This window comes from Telopea speciosissima, chromosome 3 (assembly GCF_018873765.1).
Source record: "Telopea speciosissima isolate NSW1024214 ecotype Mountain lineage chromosome 3, Tspe_v1, whole genome shotgun sequence".
Taxonomy (NCBI): domain Eukaryota; kingdom Viridiplantae; phylum Streptophyta; class Magnoliopsida; order Proteales; family Proteaceae; genus Telopea; species Telopea speciosissima.
The window spans coordinates 26,775,512-26,794,911 of record NC_057918.1 but is presented as its reverse complement, the minus strand read 5'-3'; the positions used below and the strand labels follow the sequence as shown (position 1 = coordinate 26,794,911).

General features: G+C 37.7%; 1 protein-coding gene across 1 annotated transcript in view; it reads left to right on the top strand.

The window, feature by feature from the left end:
* Positions 1-1,289: 1,289 nt before the first annotated feature.
* LOC122655030 overlaps positions 1,290-19,400 on the top strand; it is a 34,253-nt gene continuing 16,142 nt past the window's right edge. Inside the window, exon 1 of the mRNA XM_043849281.1 lies at positions 1,290-1,498. Within this exon, the coding sequence (XP_043705216.1) occupies positions 1,290-1,498 (209 nt within the window). The remainder of the gene's footprint in view (positions 1,499-19,400) is intronic.

Here is a 19,400-nt window from a genome sequence, read left to right as displayed (position 1 = left end):
CCATCCTACGCACAGTCATTGCCTACCACGCTAGTGCAGAAGCTACACAACCGGTTAACATTCTCATGCCATTAATTAAAATTTGAAAAATTTTCATCGTGTATTAATGATGTTTGAAAAAACTATCTAATGCTCATAAATTGAAATTTTCCATTCATAATACTTACTTCAAATGCCAAGAATGTTCTAAGCCTTCAGAGGGAGAGGGAGGGAGAGAGAGAGAGAGAGAGAGAATAATTTATTTGACAATTCAATTTTAGTAGATTAATTATGTATATTAATAAGGTTCTTACTTTAAAAATAGGGAAAGAGAACACTACCTGGACGCGTGCGGTACATTGCGCCTATACCCAGACACAGGGGTGCACGAAATGACCGCTACACCCCCAAGAAATTTCTCCTTTCCATAGAGGTGCGACAGTCATTTCATGCACCTCTATGTCTAGACATAGGGGCAGCGCACCGCATGCACCCAGGAACTGTTCTTTTTCCTTTAAAAATAATAAAGGATGTAGAACGAGTCATCCTAGTCGTTAGGCTGGGATTAGGGGTGTTATTTTTCAGCCTAAATCGGTTGGACCGACTGGGAAAACTGGATCAAATTGAATCCTTATCAAGTTGGATTTTCATGAATAACAGTAGGAAATGGAACCAGACCAGACCGTTTGAACTGAAGAAAAAAACATGTTTTTTTCCCCTCATTACTTTTAATGTATATGAACCGAAAACAAATGATAATGAACCAATAAGAATCTGTTAAACCAACCCAATAAAAGATCGAACCAAAACCGAGATTGACCGAAACCAAACTTTGTCTTAGAGGTTTGATTTCGATTTGGCTTAATATCAAACTAAAACTGATTTAACCCGACAAAAATAAGACCTAACCAACCAATTGACACCCTTGCCCTGGGAGCCTGGGAGGAAGAGACTAGAGAAGGAAGGGCAAGATAGGCAAGAAAATATTAAATTCAAGATCCGAGATGAAAAGGAAAAGCAAATTTCTGGAACCAGCTTTAATATCCCAAAACAGCCCACCGACATCTCTCTTGGCCTCTTCGGCGTTGTGACTGCAGTTACCATATAAAATTCCCGCCAATTCTGCAACAGCGACTGACCAATCCCTACCATCGTGCCACGTAGTTCCTCATCCTACGTGTCATAACATTACTGCCACCCTGGCAGATACTCTCCCTATATAATATAATACCCTCTTCCCCTTACTTTCCTCACTCGCTACTGTTTCAGTGTTTCTTTCTCCCCTTCTCTGCACAAAAAAAAAGAAGAGAATGAAGCAGTTACGGGAGCGGGCTGAGTTTGAAATACCCGTCGAAGTCATCGGAAAACGACCACGAACGCCGGCACTGTCTGAGCTGGAGGATGAGGACGACGAGGAGATGTTGTTGGCTGAGTTTTTCGTGGAAGAAGAGACACTTATGCAGGTGATGAAGGTGTTGGAGGAGGAGATAAACTGCTCTGCTAATGCTAATAATGGTGTTTCCAATGCCTATCCTTCATCGTCGTCGTCGTCGTCAGTGATGTACTCTCCGTCATCCTCGTCGTTTGTGACGATCAACGGCTACGAAGAGAGTTGTGGACCTTCCTTCTCTGACTCGTCTTCGACCGTGATGGCGAGTTTCGACATGGGTGGTATTTTTATGGGTCCCATTAAGGGGTTCCCTTTCCCTAGTGGGACCCTAGATTTACCGCCGCCGGCGGTGGCGGTGGAAGAAGAGCAGTGGTTGCCGAAAAAAGGAGAAGTCTCTGTTTCTGCCATTTCGGAGGAAGGGATGAACAAAGGCTGTGAGTTTGAGGTTGGGGAAAGTGACGACGAGTGGTTGGCTCGTGTCCTCAGTGGAGCTCCTTTTGAATTTTTGGAGTAGAATATATACTTGACAGTGAGAGGTGAGACAGAGAGAGAGAGAGAGATCAATCTTCGAGGCTTCTCTCTCTCACCCCTGTATTTTTTGATTTTGTGAAGAAGCATTTTAAATTTGTTTATTGAACATAGACGATCTACTGTAGAGAGAACAGTGAAGAGGGAAAAAAAATTTATAGATTGAGATCAAGATGTAGAGAAGAGGGAGAAGATGATGAGGGGGGCTCTACTGTTCCTCTTCCTCTTGGGTCTTCTGTTCTTGGTTTACTGAGTCGTCAGTCTTCTTTTTGTTTAATTTTTTGCTGTTAATCCTTGTGAAAAAGAAGGAAACATCTGAAATGGACAGACAAAGATAGAATGAATGAATACAATCGTATAGTATAGTGGGATTTCTTAGCTTATTTCTTTTCTTATGCAGCTTTTCCTTTCTCTTCTATTTTTTTTTTTCCTCCCTTTACCCCTTTTTAATCATCAAGAAATTTCTTTAACGTTTAGAAGTTGTTTGAGGTTCTGCAACATCATCAAGAAATCCGCAACTTCAATCCCAAACAAAGGGAAGAGGTAGAAAGAAATGAGAGCAGAGCAGACAACCCCGTTCGCTCACTCGCTGGGGGGCAACTTAGTACATATCAATTGGTGGGACATGGTCAGGCGGCTAACAGATTACATGTAATAGCGTTAATTTCAAGAACATTAAATTAGTCTCTCTTCTTGTTCACATGGTTTTAGTGCACTGTATTGGTCAACCCGAAAACCGAAATAGTATTGGATCGGTATCAACATGGATCGACGTATCAGACAAATATGCCATTGACTCTCATTTAAAAATGGTTTTTTATCCATTTTATCCCTTGTTTTGATATGATATTGGCACGATATCAGGACCGATAAATTCTAAAACCAATACATATGTATCGCCTGATATTAATGATATGATACCGATACTTCAAACCATGGTTGACCATGTTCCTTGAGAATATTAATTGACATACTTAGGGTATTCAGTTGAATGTGTAGCCATGAGAATCATGCACAACAATATGGTCCTTTTAATATGTAAGGTTTATATCAACTTAGGCTGTTGAGAAGCAAAAGGCATGCATTGGGTCATGCATGGTTGGGACCCATAACTATTAGTAAAGGGTACTTAGTGCACGAGATTCTCGTCACTCTGGGGTTGTTTGAGAAGGGTCATAATATATGCAACATTACCCTTACTTTCGTACAAAGGTTATTTTTAGATTCGAGCATGGGATCATATGGTTATAATGGAACAACCATATCATTGTGCAACTATTCCACAATGGGACCCATAACTATTCCATATTGAAAATGAGGTGCCAACAAGTTTACCGTGGAAGATGGAAATCCTACACTTTTATTAAAGGGCGTTGTTTTTTGGGTGGGACACAGGGGCCGCGCTGCAGGTGCCAGCTAATGAGAGCGCACGTGGTGGCCCAAAAGGGGACAGAATTTTCGCTATACATGGGGGCATGGCAGTCAGTCCGGCCCCTATTGTGCGTGGGCGTGGCCCTTGCATCCCACCCATAAAACATTTTCCCTTTATTAAAATAAGAGAGGGTTTTCTAAGCTGGCAGTGTTGGGAATCCATTGATTAATAGGGATGTAAACGGATCGAATTCGATCGGATAGTGACATTATCATATTCGTATCTGTTTATATTCGGACGGATTTGGATAATATCCTATTGATTTTTGGACGGATTCGGATAGTTTTCGAATAGTATTTTTTGAATACGGATTCTCCTAAATGGATATGAATGCGAATCAAATATGAATTTTCGACTATTCGTTGACATCTTTACCATTTTTATGATGAGGGTTGGGGTTGGGGTTGAGACTTGAGCGTTCAACAATTACCCTTTCTTCTACTCTTCTTAGTCTTTGATTTTCTCACATCGATATGTGATTCCATGTATCACATTACATAAAACAATATATATAAACCAATAGAAAATATAGAAAAAGTATCACATTATCTTAACTTATAAAAATAAGATAACAAAATCCAATATGGTAACTTAAAAGATAGACGGACACATAGATATATTTTAGATATTTTATTACCATCGGATTGCTAAACGAAACGCATAATAATCGATCGGATAGGGGGATTATCATATTCATATTTGATTAGTTTCGGATGGATTCGGATTCTCTTAAACGGATACAAACGGGGGTTGAATACGAATTTTTGAATATCCGTTTACATCTCTTAAGATTATGGATTATTTTTAATAGGACAAGGAGAAAGAGATTCTATCAAAAAAAATGAAAGAGAGAGAGAGAGAGAGGGGGTGTTATGGCATAGCCTCCTGCCATCCTGCGTGAGTTAAAAAAACCTTTCCCTTTTACGTAAATGTGCTTTTCCTTTTACATAAATGCGGTCGAATTCATTTCTTACACCAATACAACATCGAGTTGAGGATTTAGATCTGTCCCCATGTGGGTAGCTGATCCGGATTCTACAACATCTGTAGGTGATATAATCATGTAAAAATAAGGGTGTCCACTATCAACTCATACCACATATCGTATATTGACATCGAAACCATACTAGTTATATTGTTTGTATCGAATAAATTCGGTATGAGCCTATGAGATATCTGTATCGAGTCAATATTCTGTACGGTATAAATATGGAAAAAAGGGTAAAAATGAATCATACCATTCAATATTTAGTAGTATGAAGTAAATGTATAGTGTACCATTCTAATACTGTACCAAATATCAGATACGGTAACATTTGACACCCTTTACCAAAAAATTCTATGAACCATGGAGTAGGGTACACCAGCACTTCTGTGCCTCTCTCTCTCCTTTTCACATGAAATGCCTTTGCTATAATGTATAATTTCATTTAATGGTAATCATAGGTTGGTTCTTTTATGTGCCTCAATTGGAACTTACCACTTGACCTAAATAAGGAATTAGAACTTACCACGTGGCATTGAGTTTATGGGTAGTAATTTTCTTGTCTAGCCTAATCAAAATCACCCAAATATGGCATCGGGATGTGTGAAGCACATACCAGGCGTTGGATGCCCCTTAGGCACTCCTGGGCGTTGGGCTTCCTGGAGAAGAGCCGGCTCCCCCTTTACCGGATCTGGCTCCTCTCCAGGGAACTCAGTGCCCAAAGGGCATCCAAGGGTTGGGTTGTGCCTCACACATCTCGATGCTTGCCTAGGGATTTGTGCAGCACAGCCCAATGGCTGGATGCCCCCTGAGCATGTTGGGCTCTCTGGAAAGGAGCTCAATCCCCCCTTTACCCTTCTTTCCCTGTTTTCTCTCTCTCCCCACTTTTGGTTATCAAACTCTCTCTCTCTCTCTCTCATACATATGTTAAGGGAAAAAGTTCTCTCACTTATATATATGTTGGCGTAGGCTACACTCTCGTACAGGAAACAGGAAACTGCTTCCTGTTATGTTATATTTCTTTTTCTTTTTTTTTGATAAAATATGTTTCTTTTGTTATATTCTCTTAATGCTAAAGAACAATGATTTTTCAATGCTCTACTTGCTTCAAGAAAAAAGGGTAAAGATGTTTTAGGAATTTGGAATGAGATTTCTTTTTTCTGCTGGCTGGGTTAGGAGAATTCTAATTTTTTATGGGACTTCATGGATATAATTAAAGCTGCTGATACAGTCCTGCAGATTCATATTCTCTTGCTTTCTTTATATTTTCTCTTCAAATTAACACACATGCTTTTGCTCCAAAGAAGGTCGTCGGTTCGAAGACCCAATGCCGGAAGCACAATATCATGGCTCCAACTTGTTTCGCGTCTGATCCCGAACAGTTGAAAAGTGCTAGAGAAGATATCAAAGTACTTCTGAACACTACATTTTGCCATCCAATTTTGGTAATGTTTTTTGGTTTTATCATTTGCCTTTAGGGTTAATGAGTTTTTTAATGATTACATCTTATTCATGCTTTAGCTATGTTGTCTGGGACTTTGGGTTAGTGATAATATTACTTACAGAATTGTTTATGTTGTTACATTTCTGAACAAAATTAAGGTGGATGGTTACCTTCAGGAAAAATTTTCCCCATATTTTTTGAGTTTTCCTGGAGATTCCCATCGTTACAAAGAGTATTCTCTTTTGTCTTCAATTACTGTTACAACAACAGATCTTTGTGAGAATACAAAATGACTAACAATTAAGATTGTTATATTGTCTTAAAAATAATTTTCTTCCAAGGTTGAAATGTTACAGCGAACTTTTGGCTTGGATGGTTGTTCTGATGTCTGAGGTCTCATTCTAAGACCTCTTCAAGATTTTTTGCATACAAGTTTTTTCCAATATCAAGTCTAAAAATTTCTTTGAAATTTAAATTTTGTCGTAATAGTTAGTAGATTGTTTACTAGAGAAAGCCATGGTTATTCTAGGATGAATTATGAGAGTTATTGAAAAAAAATGAAAAAGTTACTAGCACTTAAAAGGAGATACTAAGAAGGTTTTGCACCCTAAATGAAAACAAATAGCCAAAGAAACTAGACAGATATCCCACTAGGGAAAAAGAGGTAGAAGAATGCAGTCAAATGTGGCACTTACCTTGAAGTGGCATATTTTTGTCTAAAAGAAATGCTTGCCATGAGACTGAAGTCTTCTGAGTACTTCAATATCAAAAAACTATTGATATTAAACATCTTTCAATTCAATCTGTGAAATGGGTGTAGCTCTTGACCTAAGGCTAAAGAGTCAGCTTTTCAATCGAAGTTGAGAAATTGAAGATACTACTGAGACCTCATAAAATTTCTTTTCCACTCACTACAACAAATTTGGCCTTTTGCGACGGAAATTTTTCATAGCAAAAACTATTTTTCGTAGCAAATACCTCATGTACGATGGTAATTTTCCGTCGCAAGTCCGTCGGATATATTGCCGTCATATCCATATACGATGGAAAAATGGCCAACATGGGTTCTAAATTCTTTTACGATGGGCAAAAAATTCCATAACATAAAATAAAGTATATATGACGGAAGAAAAACACCGTAATTAAAAATATATTATATACGACGATTATACAATAACGTCGTTTAAGATATAGTGTGTATAGTAGTGGTTTAGACTTGTGTTTATACGACAGAAATAAAATTCCATAGTAAATAAAAATATTATTTAAAAAAATTATTTTTTTATATACAATATAAATTCCTATAAATACATCCATGCTTCAAAAGGGAAGAAATACATCATCATGTATATTCAAGAATGTAGAACTTGCATTTCAATAAAAGATAAATACAATATTATTCAATAATAGAATACTATTACACAACATCCTAAATACGCGCCCTATGACACATGATACAATACATTATAGTTACAACTCAAAGGGCTAATACAAACTTTAATGCCCAGTCAACACCACCACTTCCACCTCCAAGCTTTTGAACTCCTCCATGGTTGTCCACATTTCTTTCAGTATTAATAATTCCATTGGTACCATTGAAGTACTTTTGCTGTATCAGAATATTCCTGGCTGCTCTATACTCACACAAGAAAAACATCAAGTATACCAAACAACACACTGTAGAACCATAGCTTGAATCATCAGACTTTCTTTATCATCTCCATACATGGATTTGAGTAATGGGATACACATGACAAGGGTGTTTGGAAGGGTTGAGAGTGAGAATATAAGGTGATGGCCCAATAGGATTATTTAAGTATGCTTCAATAACGTACTACGTGTCTTGCCACAAGAAGTAGCAAAAGGAAGCAGAAGCCCAGAACTATGGTTTGCCATGACCACTGCACAAAAAGCCACCAAGAAACCAACAAAAAAAAAAAAAAAAGAAGATTAGAGAAGTTGATTTTTTTTTGTGGGTTTTAAGAGAGAGAAATCATCACCTCATGTGTTGTATGAAAGACAGATTAAAACAGTAACCAAACCCATTTGTTTGGTGAATGAATGATGCCAAGAAGGCTTTTCTGTTGTTGCAGAGAGACTATTATTGCAGCACCTGCCATGAACCCAATAAGGGTTGCCTTTGATAGGAAATCTATTATAAATCCAAGCCTGCAAAGATCAATCAAACCATTTATATAACCTTTCAAACCTTATAGACCCCCATAAAGTAAAGAAGAAGATTGATTATAATTTTACCTTAGAATTCCAAGAGAAGCTTGAACAAGACCAGCAAAGAAGGTTGAAGTGAAGGCCAGTTGAACAAATAGGAGAGGTTCTTTGGTAGGGGATACTTCTTGCCTAAGCATTGACCCTAATATAAGAGAAGCAATGGATACTGGGCCAATAGCAAGGTCCCTTGAGCTCCCAAACACAGCGTATACAAGAGGTGGGACAAAGCTAGAATTTGTAGAGGCAGAGTCTTATATATAGTGCATATATATAATAGAATCAAATGAACCATGGCAAAGCTGAGAGAATGAACAAGGTATGACTTAAAAAGACCTATAATAGGTAATCTGTAATTCTAAAAATCAAACACTTCTTGGAAACTTAAACTTCTTTTTTCCATTCTCTATTTAAATTCGGAGATAAAAGAGTAGAATTAGAATTACCACTGCCTGAAGGTCCACATTTCACAGCAAAAAGAGAAAAACCTGAAAGCAGTCAACAAATAGGGGGTGACATTGTGCCATGGTTCAAGATAGCTCACTGAATTTAACTCACCTACTTCGAGTTCTACTGCATTGGATTTGCTACTTGGAATGAAATCATTTCATTTTGCACAACCAAGCAAGCACATTCTAGCTGCCCAAGTGAACTAGATACTAAATTATGAACACACACAAATTATGAATCTTTAACATCTTTTGAGCTACTGATGTATCATTTCTTAATCTCTCAACCAATTTACAGATGAACCATGATATAGTCAGGATTAACAGGGAATGTAGCAAAAAAATTCCTCATGTATGAAAACTAAAAACAAACTACAATGGCATGGATGACAGCCTCGCCATGGCTACATAAACTTGCAAAATCTTCAAACCACCAATTCACCCGAGAGTAACTGTTCTTCAAACTTTCAGTGCTACCAGAAGCTCATACCAGGCCCAGTAAGTGATCCCTTCTAGGAATTCTTCAGTTTGTTCAATCAAATTGTCAGTTGCAGAGATCTATTTCTTCATTTCCATGAAATTTGCCATACTGTAGAAGAGATATGCTAGACGGGGTTAGATGCACATAAGGTGAAACTTAAATTAGATGACAAGAATAAGAAAACATAACTTTCTTCTACATTGAAAGCTAAAACTATTACAGAAAAACTGATGAGCAAAGCCCCATTGAGCTAGTTCATGGGCATCGAATAAATTAACTTCAGCAAACATGGAAATCACTTGCTTATACAAATATATACCTTGAACCTGTTCCATATATGTATTGCGTACCTATAGTCCTGTAGACATCAAATTAAGTTCAGATACTTTATCCTGGACAGTACAGTACAGTACAAGACATCTTTTAGCTTTTTAAGTATCTATCCACGTCATCAGGTTGTTCTCCAACTTCCTTCCATATATCGGTTAAAGTTACTAACAACTACTAGGTAGGTATATAGGAATATATATATATTAGCCTTTTGTCCTCATCAATTATTAAAAAAATATTTATCTCTGTTAAAGAGACACACATCATAGATTTATCTATCTAGGATTCGAAAAGATGATCAATGCTGCTATATAGAGATATTAATCAAGGGACCATTTGCTATCCATAGTTTTCAAATCTATCTCAAAACCCACATTATAATTCAAAATTTAAAGTTATTTACACAGTACTTGTCACACCAACCAATTGCTATAAATATATATGGGGTCTCTCCTTGTTTGAAGAACTCATTCATTATAAAAAGACGTGTACGCTCCCATTGGCCAACGTACACATGCAGACTCTAGAGGCCCAGGCAGCAATCTCTCGCCTTAATTTTATTGTAAGTGTGGTAGGGGCTACTGAGGAAGCATGGGTTAATTGGAGGTATGAGGTTTGTATGAATGTACATCCACTCGCTTTTTATTTAAATACTTTTTCTTTCTTTCATATGGAAAGGCTCAAGAAAAGGGAGTAGCTCCAAGGGTTTGATTCATTAAAGTAAGCAATGTGTGTTTCTTAGCTGCTGGGAGAAGAGAATCGATGGACTACTGGTTCTTTTGCATGTGAGTTCTTCTCTGTTGTGATCTGGAAAGCAAAAACATGGTCTACAATTGCTTTCCTTACCAGAGGAGACTACAAAAAGAGTGATTCAGCATACTAAGGCTCGGTTGGATCCATAACATTAGAGGTAGTAAGTGAGTGGGGTCTGCCAGTGTACTTCAAGCTGAATAGTTCTAAAGAAACTGGTTCATATGGTTATGTTGTGTCCAAACTCCCCAAGTTGCCATGCCATCTTGGGTTGATATGGTTATGTTTTGTATCCAAACTATCCAAGTTGCCATTCTTCTTAATGGTTTCTCCACTTAAAATTTTCAAGCCAACTCGTGGGCTACGTCTAGGTGATTCACTGTCCTCATATTATTTGTTTTATGTGCCGAAGTTCTCTTAGCTCATCCCTATTTGGCTACTTTTGAAAAGAAGATTCGAGGTGTTAAGATTTCTATGGATGAGTTTATTTTATTTGGTCATGCAACTCTTCAAGAGGCTTGAGCATTGCATCTATCTTGGAGGACTTCTGTATAAATCTGGTCAATCTTTCAATCTCCTCAAGACTAAAGCTCACTCAGCCCCAATGTCTCTGTTTCAATGAAGATGCTTTTCTATGAGACCTTTAATATTCAGTCAACATCGGCTACATCTATCTATCTGGGCATTCCTTATTCCTTATTTCCATGGAAAACTTCGCAAATCTCAATGCTCTGATTTGCTGTATAGAGTTAATCTCGCACTCAGTACTTGAAAATCTAAATTATTAAGTCAAGCAGGGAAACAAGTGTTCATTCAATCAATCCTTTCTGCTCTTCCCAAACATTATATGTCATGTTTTTCTCTATGGCAGATACCCTAAAAAAATTGGACTCTTCTAGCATTCATTTCTTTTGGTCCAATGGATATAGGTTTCAATTTCCCACTATTAGATGGAGAACCATTTGCAAATCTAAGAAATCTAGAGGCCTCAATTTGAAGTTAGCTCTTCTTGCAAAACTTGTGTGGTCTCTTCTTTTTCCTCAGCAATCATTGTGGGAGAGGTTAATGAAATCAAACTGTTTGCCATCTATAGACTAAGAATTGGTTCACTGGCTTAAATAGTCTAAGAATTGACAATAGAGAGAGGGATTGGATCTACGCATGCTCAACCTCTATTATTTTATTATTTGGAACATCTGGTTCTCTTTTAACATTGCATTATATAATGATGAACATCCCACCTCTGCTGAAGTTATTTTTAGGAGCAAAAGATTAGCTACTAAATACTTCTCTGATTCTAACTACAAAATTTCCTCTTAAAATATGCATTCATATTGCTTGGATCCCCCCCCCCTTTCCCCCTCCTAGTACTATTTTCAAGCTTAATTTTGAAGGTTCATGCTAGGGTTCCCCTGGTCATGACTGGTGGTGTTTGTTGAGACAACTCTGGAAAATTTATTTTTGGGTTCGCCTCTTATGTTGGCTTTTCTTATGCCTTTGTGGCTGAAGCCTTAGCAGCTCGTAAAGCACTTCAACTGACTCTCAATCATCATCAGATGAATATTATGTTGGAAGGGGATTCTCAGCTTGTAACAGACTTACTGGTTGGTCCTATCTCTGATTCTCCCTGGAAGATGGTAGAAGACTTAACCCTCTTTTTCATTCTATCAGTTTTGTACATAAGCATAGCGCCTAGGCAGGGTAATGCTGTGGCAGATGACCCATAACCTCTTGGTGGTGGTGATACAAATGCGTGCAAATCAAAGGAGTGTCCAGAGGTAACTTGGCCTGCAATGGATCCTATTGTACACATTCTAAACCGAGATGCAGGCTTCAATAAGGAAAAAACAAAAAGGAGTACATGGCTGGATTTTAAGGGACAGTAATGGAGATTTTTACTAGTGGGAATAGTAGTTTGGGCTCTAGAACAACTCAAGAAGCAGAATAAAAAATCATCATCAAAAGACTTCATTCATATCAGAAGCGATGCAAAAAATATAGTGGTGACAATGTACAATCCCAAAATTTAGCAAACAAACAATTGAATATCATGGATAATTTCTTAGATATGAAAGGACAGCAAGTGAATGCATCTCACCTAAAGATTGAACTTCAGAAGCGCAAATATAGTATGTCTGATATTTTCCAACTCATTTATTTGACAACAAACAATTCAGGTTATCATTGAGGACAAAGTTCGAGGACTGAAAATCAAAGCACTTTCCCAAAGAAAGTCAGAAATTGATAGGGTTGGAACAATTAATTCCAGGATGGAGATAAAAAACACATTTTGGATACATTTATTATTCTAGATAAAAATCTAGCTCACCTAAATGCTCTGATGGAATAGAGATAAAGTGGAGAATCAAAAAACAGAGAAGAAATAAGTGCCCTTTCCAATTCATGTATTATCTTAGAAAAAAAATCTAGGTGGGTGGTTGTGGGCAAAACCAGCAAATAGGAAAGAACAACAGATGTTAAACGCAGATTGGAGGACAAGGTCGAGGAGGAACAGATGATGGATCTGTTGTAGGAACCAGCAAAACAGGAAAGAGCTCCAGATGATAGTCACAGATTGCAGGACAAGTTGGAGAGGAACCAAAGTACGGATCTGTTGCAAGAACCAACAAACAGAGTGGGGACGGTTGTGGCTAACAGAGAAACTCAAGGATCTCATAGGCTGTGGAGGCAGAGAGGCTTTGATGCCATAAAATTCTGGGAAAACCAAATAAAGTGTACTAACAAGGGAATAAATACAGGTTCAATAGACCTATACAAGGATGTAATCAACGTTAAAATAAATTTTTTACCTTAAAGAAAGATTTCTCCCCCATTTAGAGTCTCTCATCTCTCTCTATCACCTATCAACTTCCAATCCTCGATCAAACCATTGGAACCCTTCTAGTTTTCATGATAAAATGTGTGGTCCTATTCTTAATCTTTCTTACTGTAGTTTTACTTCTCTAGACATCAGAGCAAAGTTCTGCACATAATCTACAAAGGGATTATTAATGTAGTTCAAGGTTCTAGAAAGGAATTTACAAGAAAAATACAAAGAACAAACAGAATAGAGAGAAGAAGGAAAGAGAAACAAAAAAATAAAAAAAAACCCACTCCATCGTGTATCCTCTGTACTAGGGTTTTATGTTTCATTTGAAAAAAATACATCTGAACCTCCATACACAATGAATAGAAGAAAGATGCATTCAGATTTTTACAAAGAAACAAACAATAAACCAAGATTGCTCAATACACAATATGCCAAAAGAAATTTTACCTCTGGAAAGCAATCCCAGCAGCGTCTTTTGTTTTCTTTGATCTATTCTCCTCAAAAAGCAGTTGGAAACCCACAAAGAGAGAGATGATAACAGAGATATTGAGAGGGCGTGAGAGATGAGAGGAGTTCGTAGGGCGAAAGGAATCAGTGACAGATTGAGGGCGAGAGAGAGATGAGAGGAGCGTGTAGGGCGAGACTGACAGGGAAGAGAGGAGTTCGCAGGGCATGACTGAGAAGGAACTGTTCGTAGGTAGGGCGAGAGTGAAAGAGAAAGACAGAGACGAGCTAGTAAATCTGAGGGTTTGATTGCGGGAATGATAAAAAAATGCGGGAAACCAAAACAAGGGGGCGGGGAATTCAATAACCGTGTTACATAAAAAGAAAAAGAAAAAAAAAACCTAAAACCGTGCCATTTCCAAACCTAATACGACGGAAAAAATACTCTATTAACGACAGCATTTTATATCCGTCATTTTAATGGTTAAATAATAGCTTGACAGGACGTTCTTCAATTGATAATTGTTGATTTAGCCACTTCAAATCTCAGCCGTTGTACTATTTACTTAAAACCGGTTGCGGTGGTGATCTTTCTCCACTCTCCATGCCTCTCCATCTCCCGCCTCACCCCGCCCCGCCCCACCCTGCCCTGCCTTGCCCTCTCTTCTCTGTTCTCTCCTCTCCACTGCAAACTCGGCAGCCCCTTCCCCACCCTCTCTCTCTCTCCTTCTGCCCTCTTCATCAATCGATTTTTTTTTCCTAATTTCATCGCTTTTGATTAGATTTGTACTTCATTTTTTTGCTTCTTGCCGATATGGTTTTGTTCCCTGATTTTGGTTCTCTTATTCTATTCGTTTTTAGATTATGAAGGGCTGTGATTTCTTAGTGAGAGCTCCAAGCTTTTTGATATATGCTTGGGTCCTTAGGAGATAACTGCAGATGGAATAGGTAGTATTCGAAAATTATTGATGGGTATTTTTTCGAAGCCTACTTTCGTGAGATTCTTACTGGACCAAGGTGTAGTCTCTGTGATAATGGTAATTTGGTCAATTAGCTTTTGGAAGAACATTAACGCTAAACCCAGATGCCTCTTTCTTCGTTGCAAAGCCTCCAATAGCCTTCCGCCAAGTAGAGGATTTTTCTGCAGAGTGGTGGGAGTTGGTGAAGACCTCTACATGGTTCGATGACTACTAGCTTTACCAACATCAGGAAGAGGCGAGCTTCATCAGCGAACTGCATTTATAATGATGATAACAACATAGCAAATTTGCTGCCAGACTCTTTCGATCTTGGCGTTGATGAGTATAGTCTGAAGGTGCAATTGTAGGGTGGGTTGGATTGATGGAAGATCAAAATGAATCAACGTTATCAGCTCTTCACTTGCAGAAGGGAGCCCACAGAATGGCTTAAGGGCTGATGTTCAAAATCTTATGGAAACTAAGAGGAACCAAGTATGTGTCAGAGCCTGCAAAATATAGGGATAAATTCCCCCAATTCGTAAACCCAAAAAATCATCTCTCTCTGGCTCGCTGCATACAAAAACCTCATTAAAACAATTTTCCGTACTTTAATAGAGAATGGGAAATTGGCGAGACAGAGCATGGTGATGTGGGTTTGCAATGACAGAGGAGAGAGAGTGAGAGACAGAGGGCGGGGAAGGGCCGAGGGCGAGCAACGATAATGGCTAAAAAATTGTCACCGTAAAAACTAAGAACCAGTGACGAGAAGAAAATCAATTGATGGTTTAGATTGCTTCATGCCACATGTACGGTTAACACCAAAAAACGTGAAAATAAGTTTTTTAGCCGAACGTGTTGCTACCACCCACCCTTTAAATATAATTAAACTACGGAAATAAAATACTATGGTGAAAATAAGGACTTTTAATCATAAAAAAAATTTTCCGTCGTAATTATCTACCTATTTACGATGGACAACTAAACTACGTCGCTTTAGAGTTTTTAATTGCGATTGAAAGAATACCATCGTTAAAGTAGGACCTTTTACACATGGAATTATATTTCCGTTGTAAATAATATTTATTACGATGGTAAAAGTATTCCATAGTAAAAATACTGTCGTAAATAACCATTTTTCTTGTAGTGACTACACTGCATTAGTTTCCTTTTGGGTGCTCGAGGGGATGGGAGATGGAGTAGACCATGACTGGATGTCATTCTGATTGTTTGTTTCTGTTTTGAACTTAAGCTGCTTATGTAACGTCGGATTTCTATTTGTGAATTTTTATCACTACGAAATCCTGGTGGTAGTTTGGAAGTGCATTCCTGAACTCTGCTTCTTGAACTAAACAAACTAGAAAAAATAGTTTGAAGGCTCTCAGATATCTAATTTGGGGGGAAACTGGTGGGCATTAATTCAGTCTTCACTTTTTCTGGATGCTTTTTGTAATTGTTTTGGGAGTTCTATATTTTCTTAATGTGAAGCTTGTAGGATATACTCATAACAATTTCCTAATGCATGAATTAAATCTTTTCGTTAAAATTCTTTGAAAAAAATTCCCGCTTCTTGTTGTACAACATTTCATTCTTTTGGAATTGCTTTAGGAGATTTCAATCAGTAGCTCCCAATTGTGATTCTGTTTGAGTTTTCTATCAAATTGAAAAGAAAACTATCATATCAGTAAGGACATACTAGGTTTTTAGACAGACAAACTTTTGCAATTATTCTTTATTTAGTTTATTTTTTCATCACAAGAATACATTGCTGAATACTTCCAATCAGAGAATTGCAGAAATGCATTGCAAAAACAAAAAGTCTGCTAAAAGTAGTGCTTAAAATGTAGTCATGGTTAATGATGCTGTCTGATCAATTATTTGGTCTTATTTGATAAATGAAATGGCAACTGAATGCGGCAATGAGAAAATAAGGACAATTTTTCCTTTCTCCCCCCCCCCCCAAAAAAAAAAAAATGTAGAACAAAAATTTCATTCTCTGCTTTTGCAAACTAGCCTACATAGGCACGTTGAACTCTCTCTCAGATGATTGAACTGAAGCATAGGTTCCATTATCATTATATGCAGTGTTTTATTGCTTGAATTTGTGTTTCATATGGTAATACTAATTTAGGAAGCGGGATTCCCGGATTGGTGTGTATTTTTGGTGGTGAAAGAAAGCAAAAAAGTTGAGAAGATTCTCTAATTCATTTTGTTGTATATTGTGATACTACAGGTTTGAGCTGGATGGCATCACACTGGAACATATGACAAGAACATTGAAGAGTGGCCACAACGAGGTGAAGCTAATGGAAGTTTGAGATTTGAAGTAGAACTGAAACATGTAGGTAATGCTGGTAAGGATTCTTCATGGTGCATAATCTTATCTGGCAGATGATAATTTCCCCTCATAAGTGGTGTTTACAAGTATTGTAAATGCATTAAAGCTTCTTCAGCATATCAAATACAATTATCCAAGTGTGACATATAGATCTGTTCCAGTTGGCCAGTGCAACAGCTGTGGAGGACTTTCTTACTTAATTTGGTACTCATCAAGAATCAAGTTAATATTTATTGGGTAATGAGAAATTTTCAGTTACTGAATCCTTGGTGAGTTTCAGGAGGCTGGAGGCACCAAAATTCCCATGAAATAGGATGAGTTGATGGATGTGAACCTGAGCAATGTCCACCAGAAGGGAAGCTCCCTTGTAAGATCAGCTCCATGGATTTTGCATGATTGTGTTGGTAAAAACATTTTGTATATACCTTTCTTTGTTTTCTCTCCTTATTGCTTCTATGTGGCTCCTTGTTCTCCCCATTTGAGTACTAACATGGAATTTAAGAAAGAGTCATGTTGTTATAAACTTGCCTTAACATAAAATTTGATGTAATGTGGAAGTAGTCTCTATCTATATGTGTGTAGGCACAATGGACGAAGATCGATCCGCGACCTCTTTCTGACGTCGTGCACCCGAGCGTGGGAGCGGTGCGGGGATTATTGTTGATGGTGTAGGGAGTTACTACCTAGATTGGGGTCTAGGACCCACAAATGGTGCCCATCCTTCGCAGAAAGGCGCTAAATTAACTCCAATGACTCAATGGATGGTCTGCTCCAGATCTCTGAGTAAGTGTCAAATTGCGGGCTGGGAAGGTGTCAGGCACCCAGCAACCGCCCGACCGACGACCGGTCTTCCTAGACCAAACTCTATTATATACTGTTGTGTTATACGTATTATGCACATAATTAAACTATTTTATTTTTTGTGTTTTGATTATCTTTGTTGAAATTTGTGGACCTAATTAGGCAAATTAAAATTAATGTTTTAATCCTAATTACCACTCATAAGTTAGGTGATTATGTACATTATGCGCCCTAATTAATCTAGTTGATTTATTTTACCTAAGCTAGAAAATCTAACTCTATGATAAAAAAAACACGGTCAATTGTGCAAATTTATTAAGATCCTAGGGCAATGGTAATATCATGGATAAGTTTGATAAACAAAATGGCTTAAGGATCAAAATGACCAAAATTACAAAAATGCCCCTAGAGGGCAAAGTGGTAAAAATGCTAGAACAAGAACTTTTAAGTCATTTAAGGTATTTGATATGTCATTAAACATTCTGAAATTACTAAACATGTTGAGTAAGACTACTGGATGGCACAATGGGCTTGCATTTGGTAAATTACAAAAATGCCCTCGAGGGTAAGAATGACTTTTTGCGCATGGTTATGATTCATGGTGGGCATGTATGCATATGAAAACATTATAAAACAACTTGAAACCGATTTTCATGTTTAAAAATATATTTTTTCTGATTTTCTTGGATTTTCACAACAAATAGAAAAATGACATCTACATGCCTAACATGGTAGGGAACACCTATGAAAATGATCAAACATTCATATCAGTGATTAATGATCCCATAAAATCAATCCTGATGAAATATGTATCCCATAATTTTTTTATGAATTTTTATGCATTGATACTATTTTTTATATTTTTGAAATGCTAAAAATAAGGGAAAACAAAGAAAAGTACAAAACCCTCTCACAGATCCGAATTGGATCAAACCAGAGCCCACACCCACTAATCAAAACATGATATTTAACATGGTCAGAATGATTTTGTCCAAATCCCCACCCACAGGTTCAGATTTCATAAAATTCTAAATACTCACAGGGGTAAAATTATCACATAAAACATGATTTAGAGCTCGGGAAAATTAATGGACATCAAGCACAGTGGAGAACATCTTCCCTAAAATTTTCAGAATTTAATCACTCTTGTGATAGTTTTGAAGATTTTTTAACTGAAAACAACATCTTTTAGATAAAGAAAATCAAAAGAAATACATAAAAATAATTAAAAATATATAAAAACTACCCTTGAAGCGTGGAAATGTCTGGGCTCAGTTTACATATCCTTGGATGATCGGAATTATTGTCAAAAGGCACCGAAAGTCGCTCCAAGTGTGGTTGCCCCGAATGGCAAGAGTGGTGAACAAGGGATATTTGAGGAATTGTTTATGTCTATGGAAGCATGATATGGGGATCTATATGCATTGATGGAAAGAGGGGATCGTGAAATTCATGAAGGTATTTTGTCCTGAATTTTTCTAGGTGTCTTACCTCTCCAAAACACAGCCTATTTATAGGCAAAAATGTGTTGACAGAATGACTGAATGAGCCATGGGCATTCAATGCTGATTGACAAGAAAGGGGGTTGGGGCTGGTGGGCTGTGGCCTGTGCGCATGCAGGCTGCGGCCAGGTGCATGGCCATGGCCTGTGCACATGGGCCTTAGGCCCCGTAGCCTCTGCCGACAGCCTATGCTGCTGACATGGCTAGGCTGCCGACAGGCCCAAGCAGGCTGGGTTGGTCCAGGTCGGGTTAACCCGGTCTGATTCGGTTCAGTCAATTTTTTTTATTTTTATATTCCATTTTAAGGGTCCACATTCAAATGCTAATATCTCCCAAACTAGATGGCCGATTTTGACGTGCCACACATCGTTGCAAAGGTCTCGACACGTACTTTCCATCCGTGTGGCCGATATGGCCTTATTTTATCTAAAATTGGCACGGATATCAAAGAAAACACATAAATGATGTTTCACATCGATCAAGGTCCAAATGATACTGGAATTATATGAAATTTTACGTGTAAGCACAATATGAC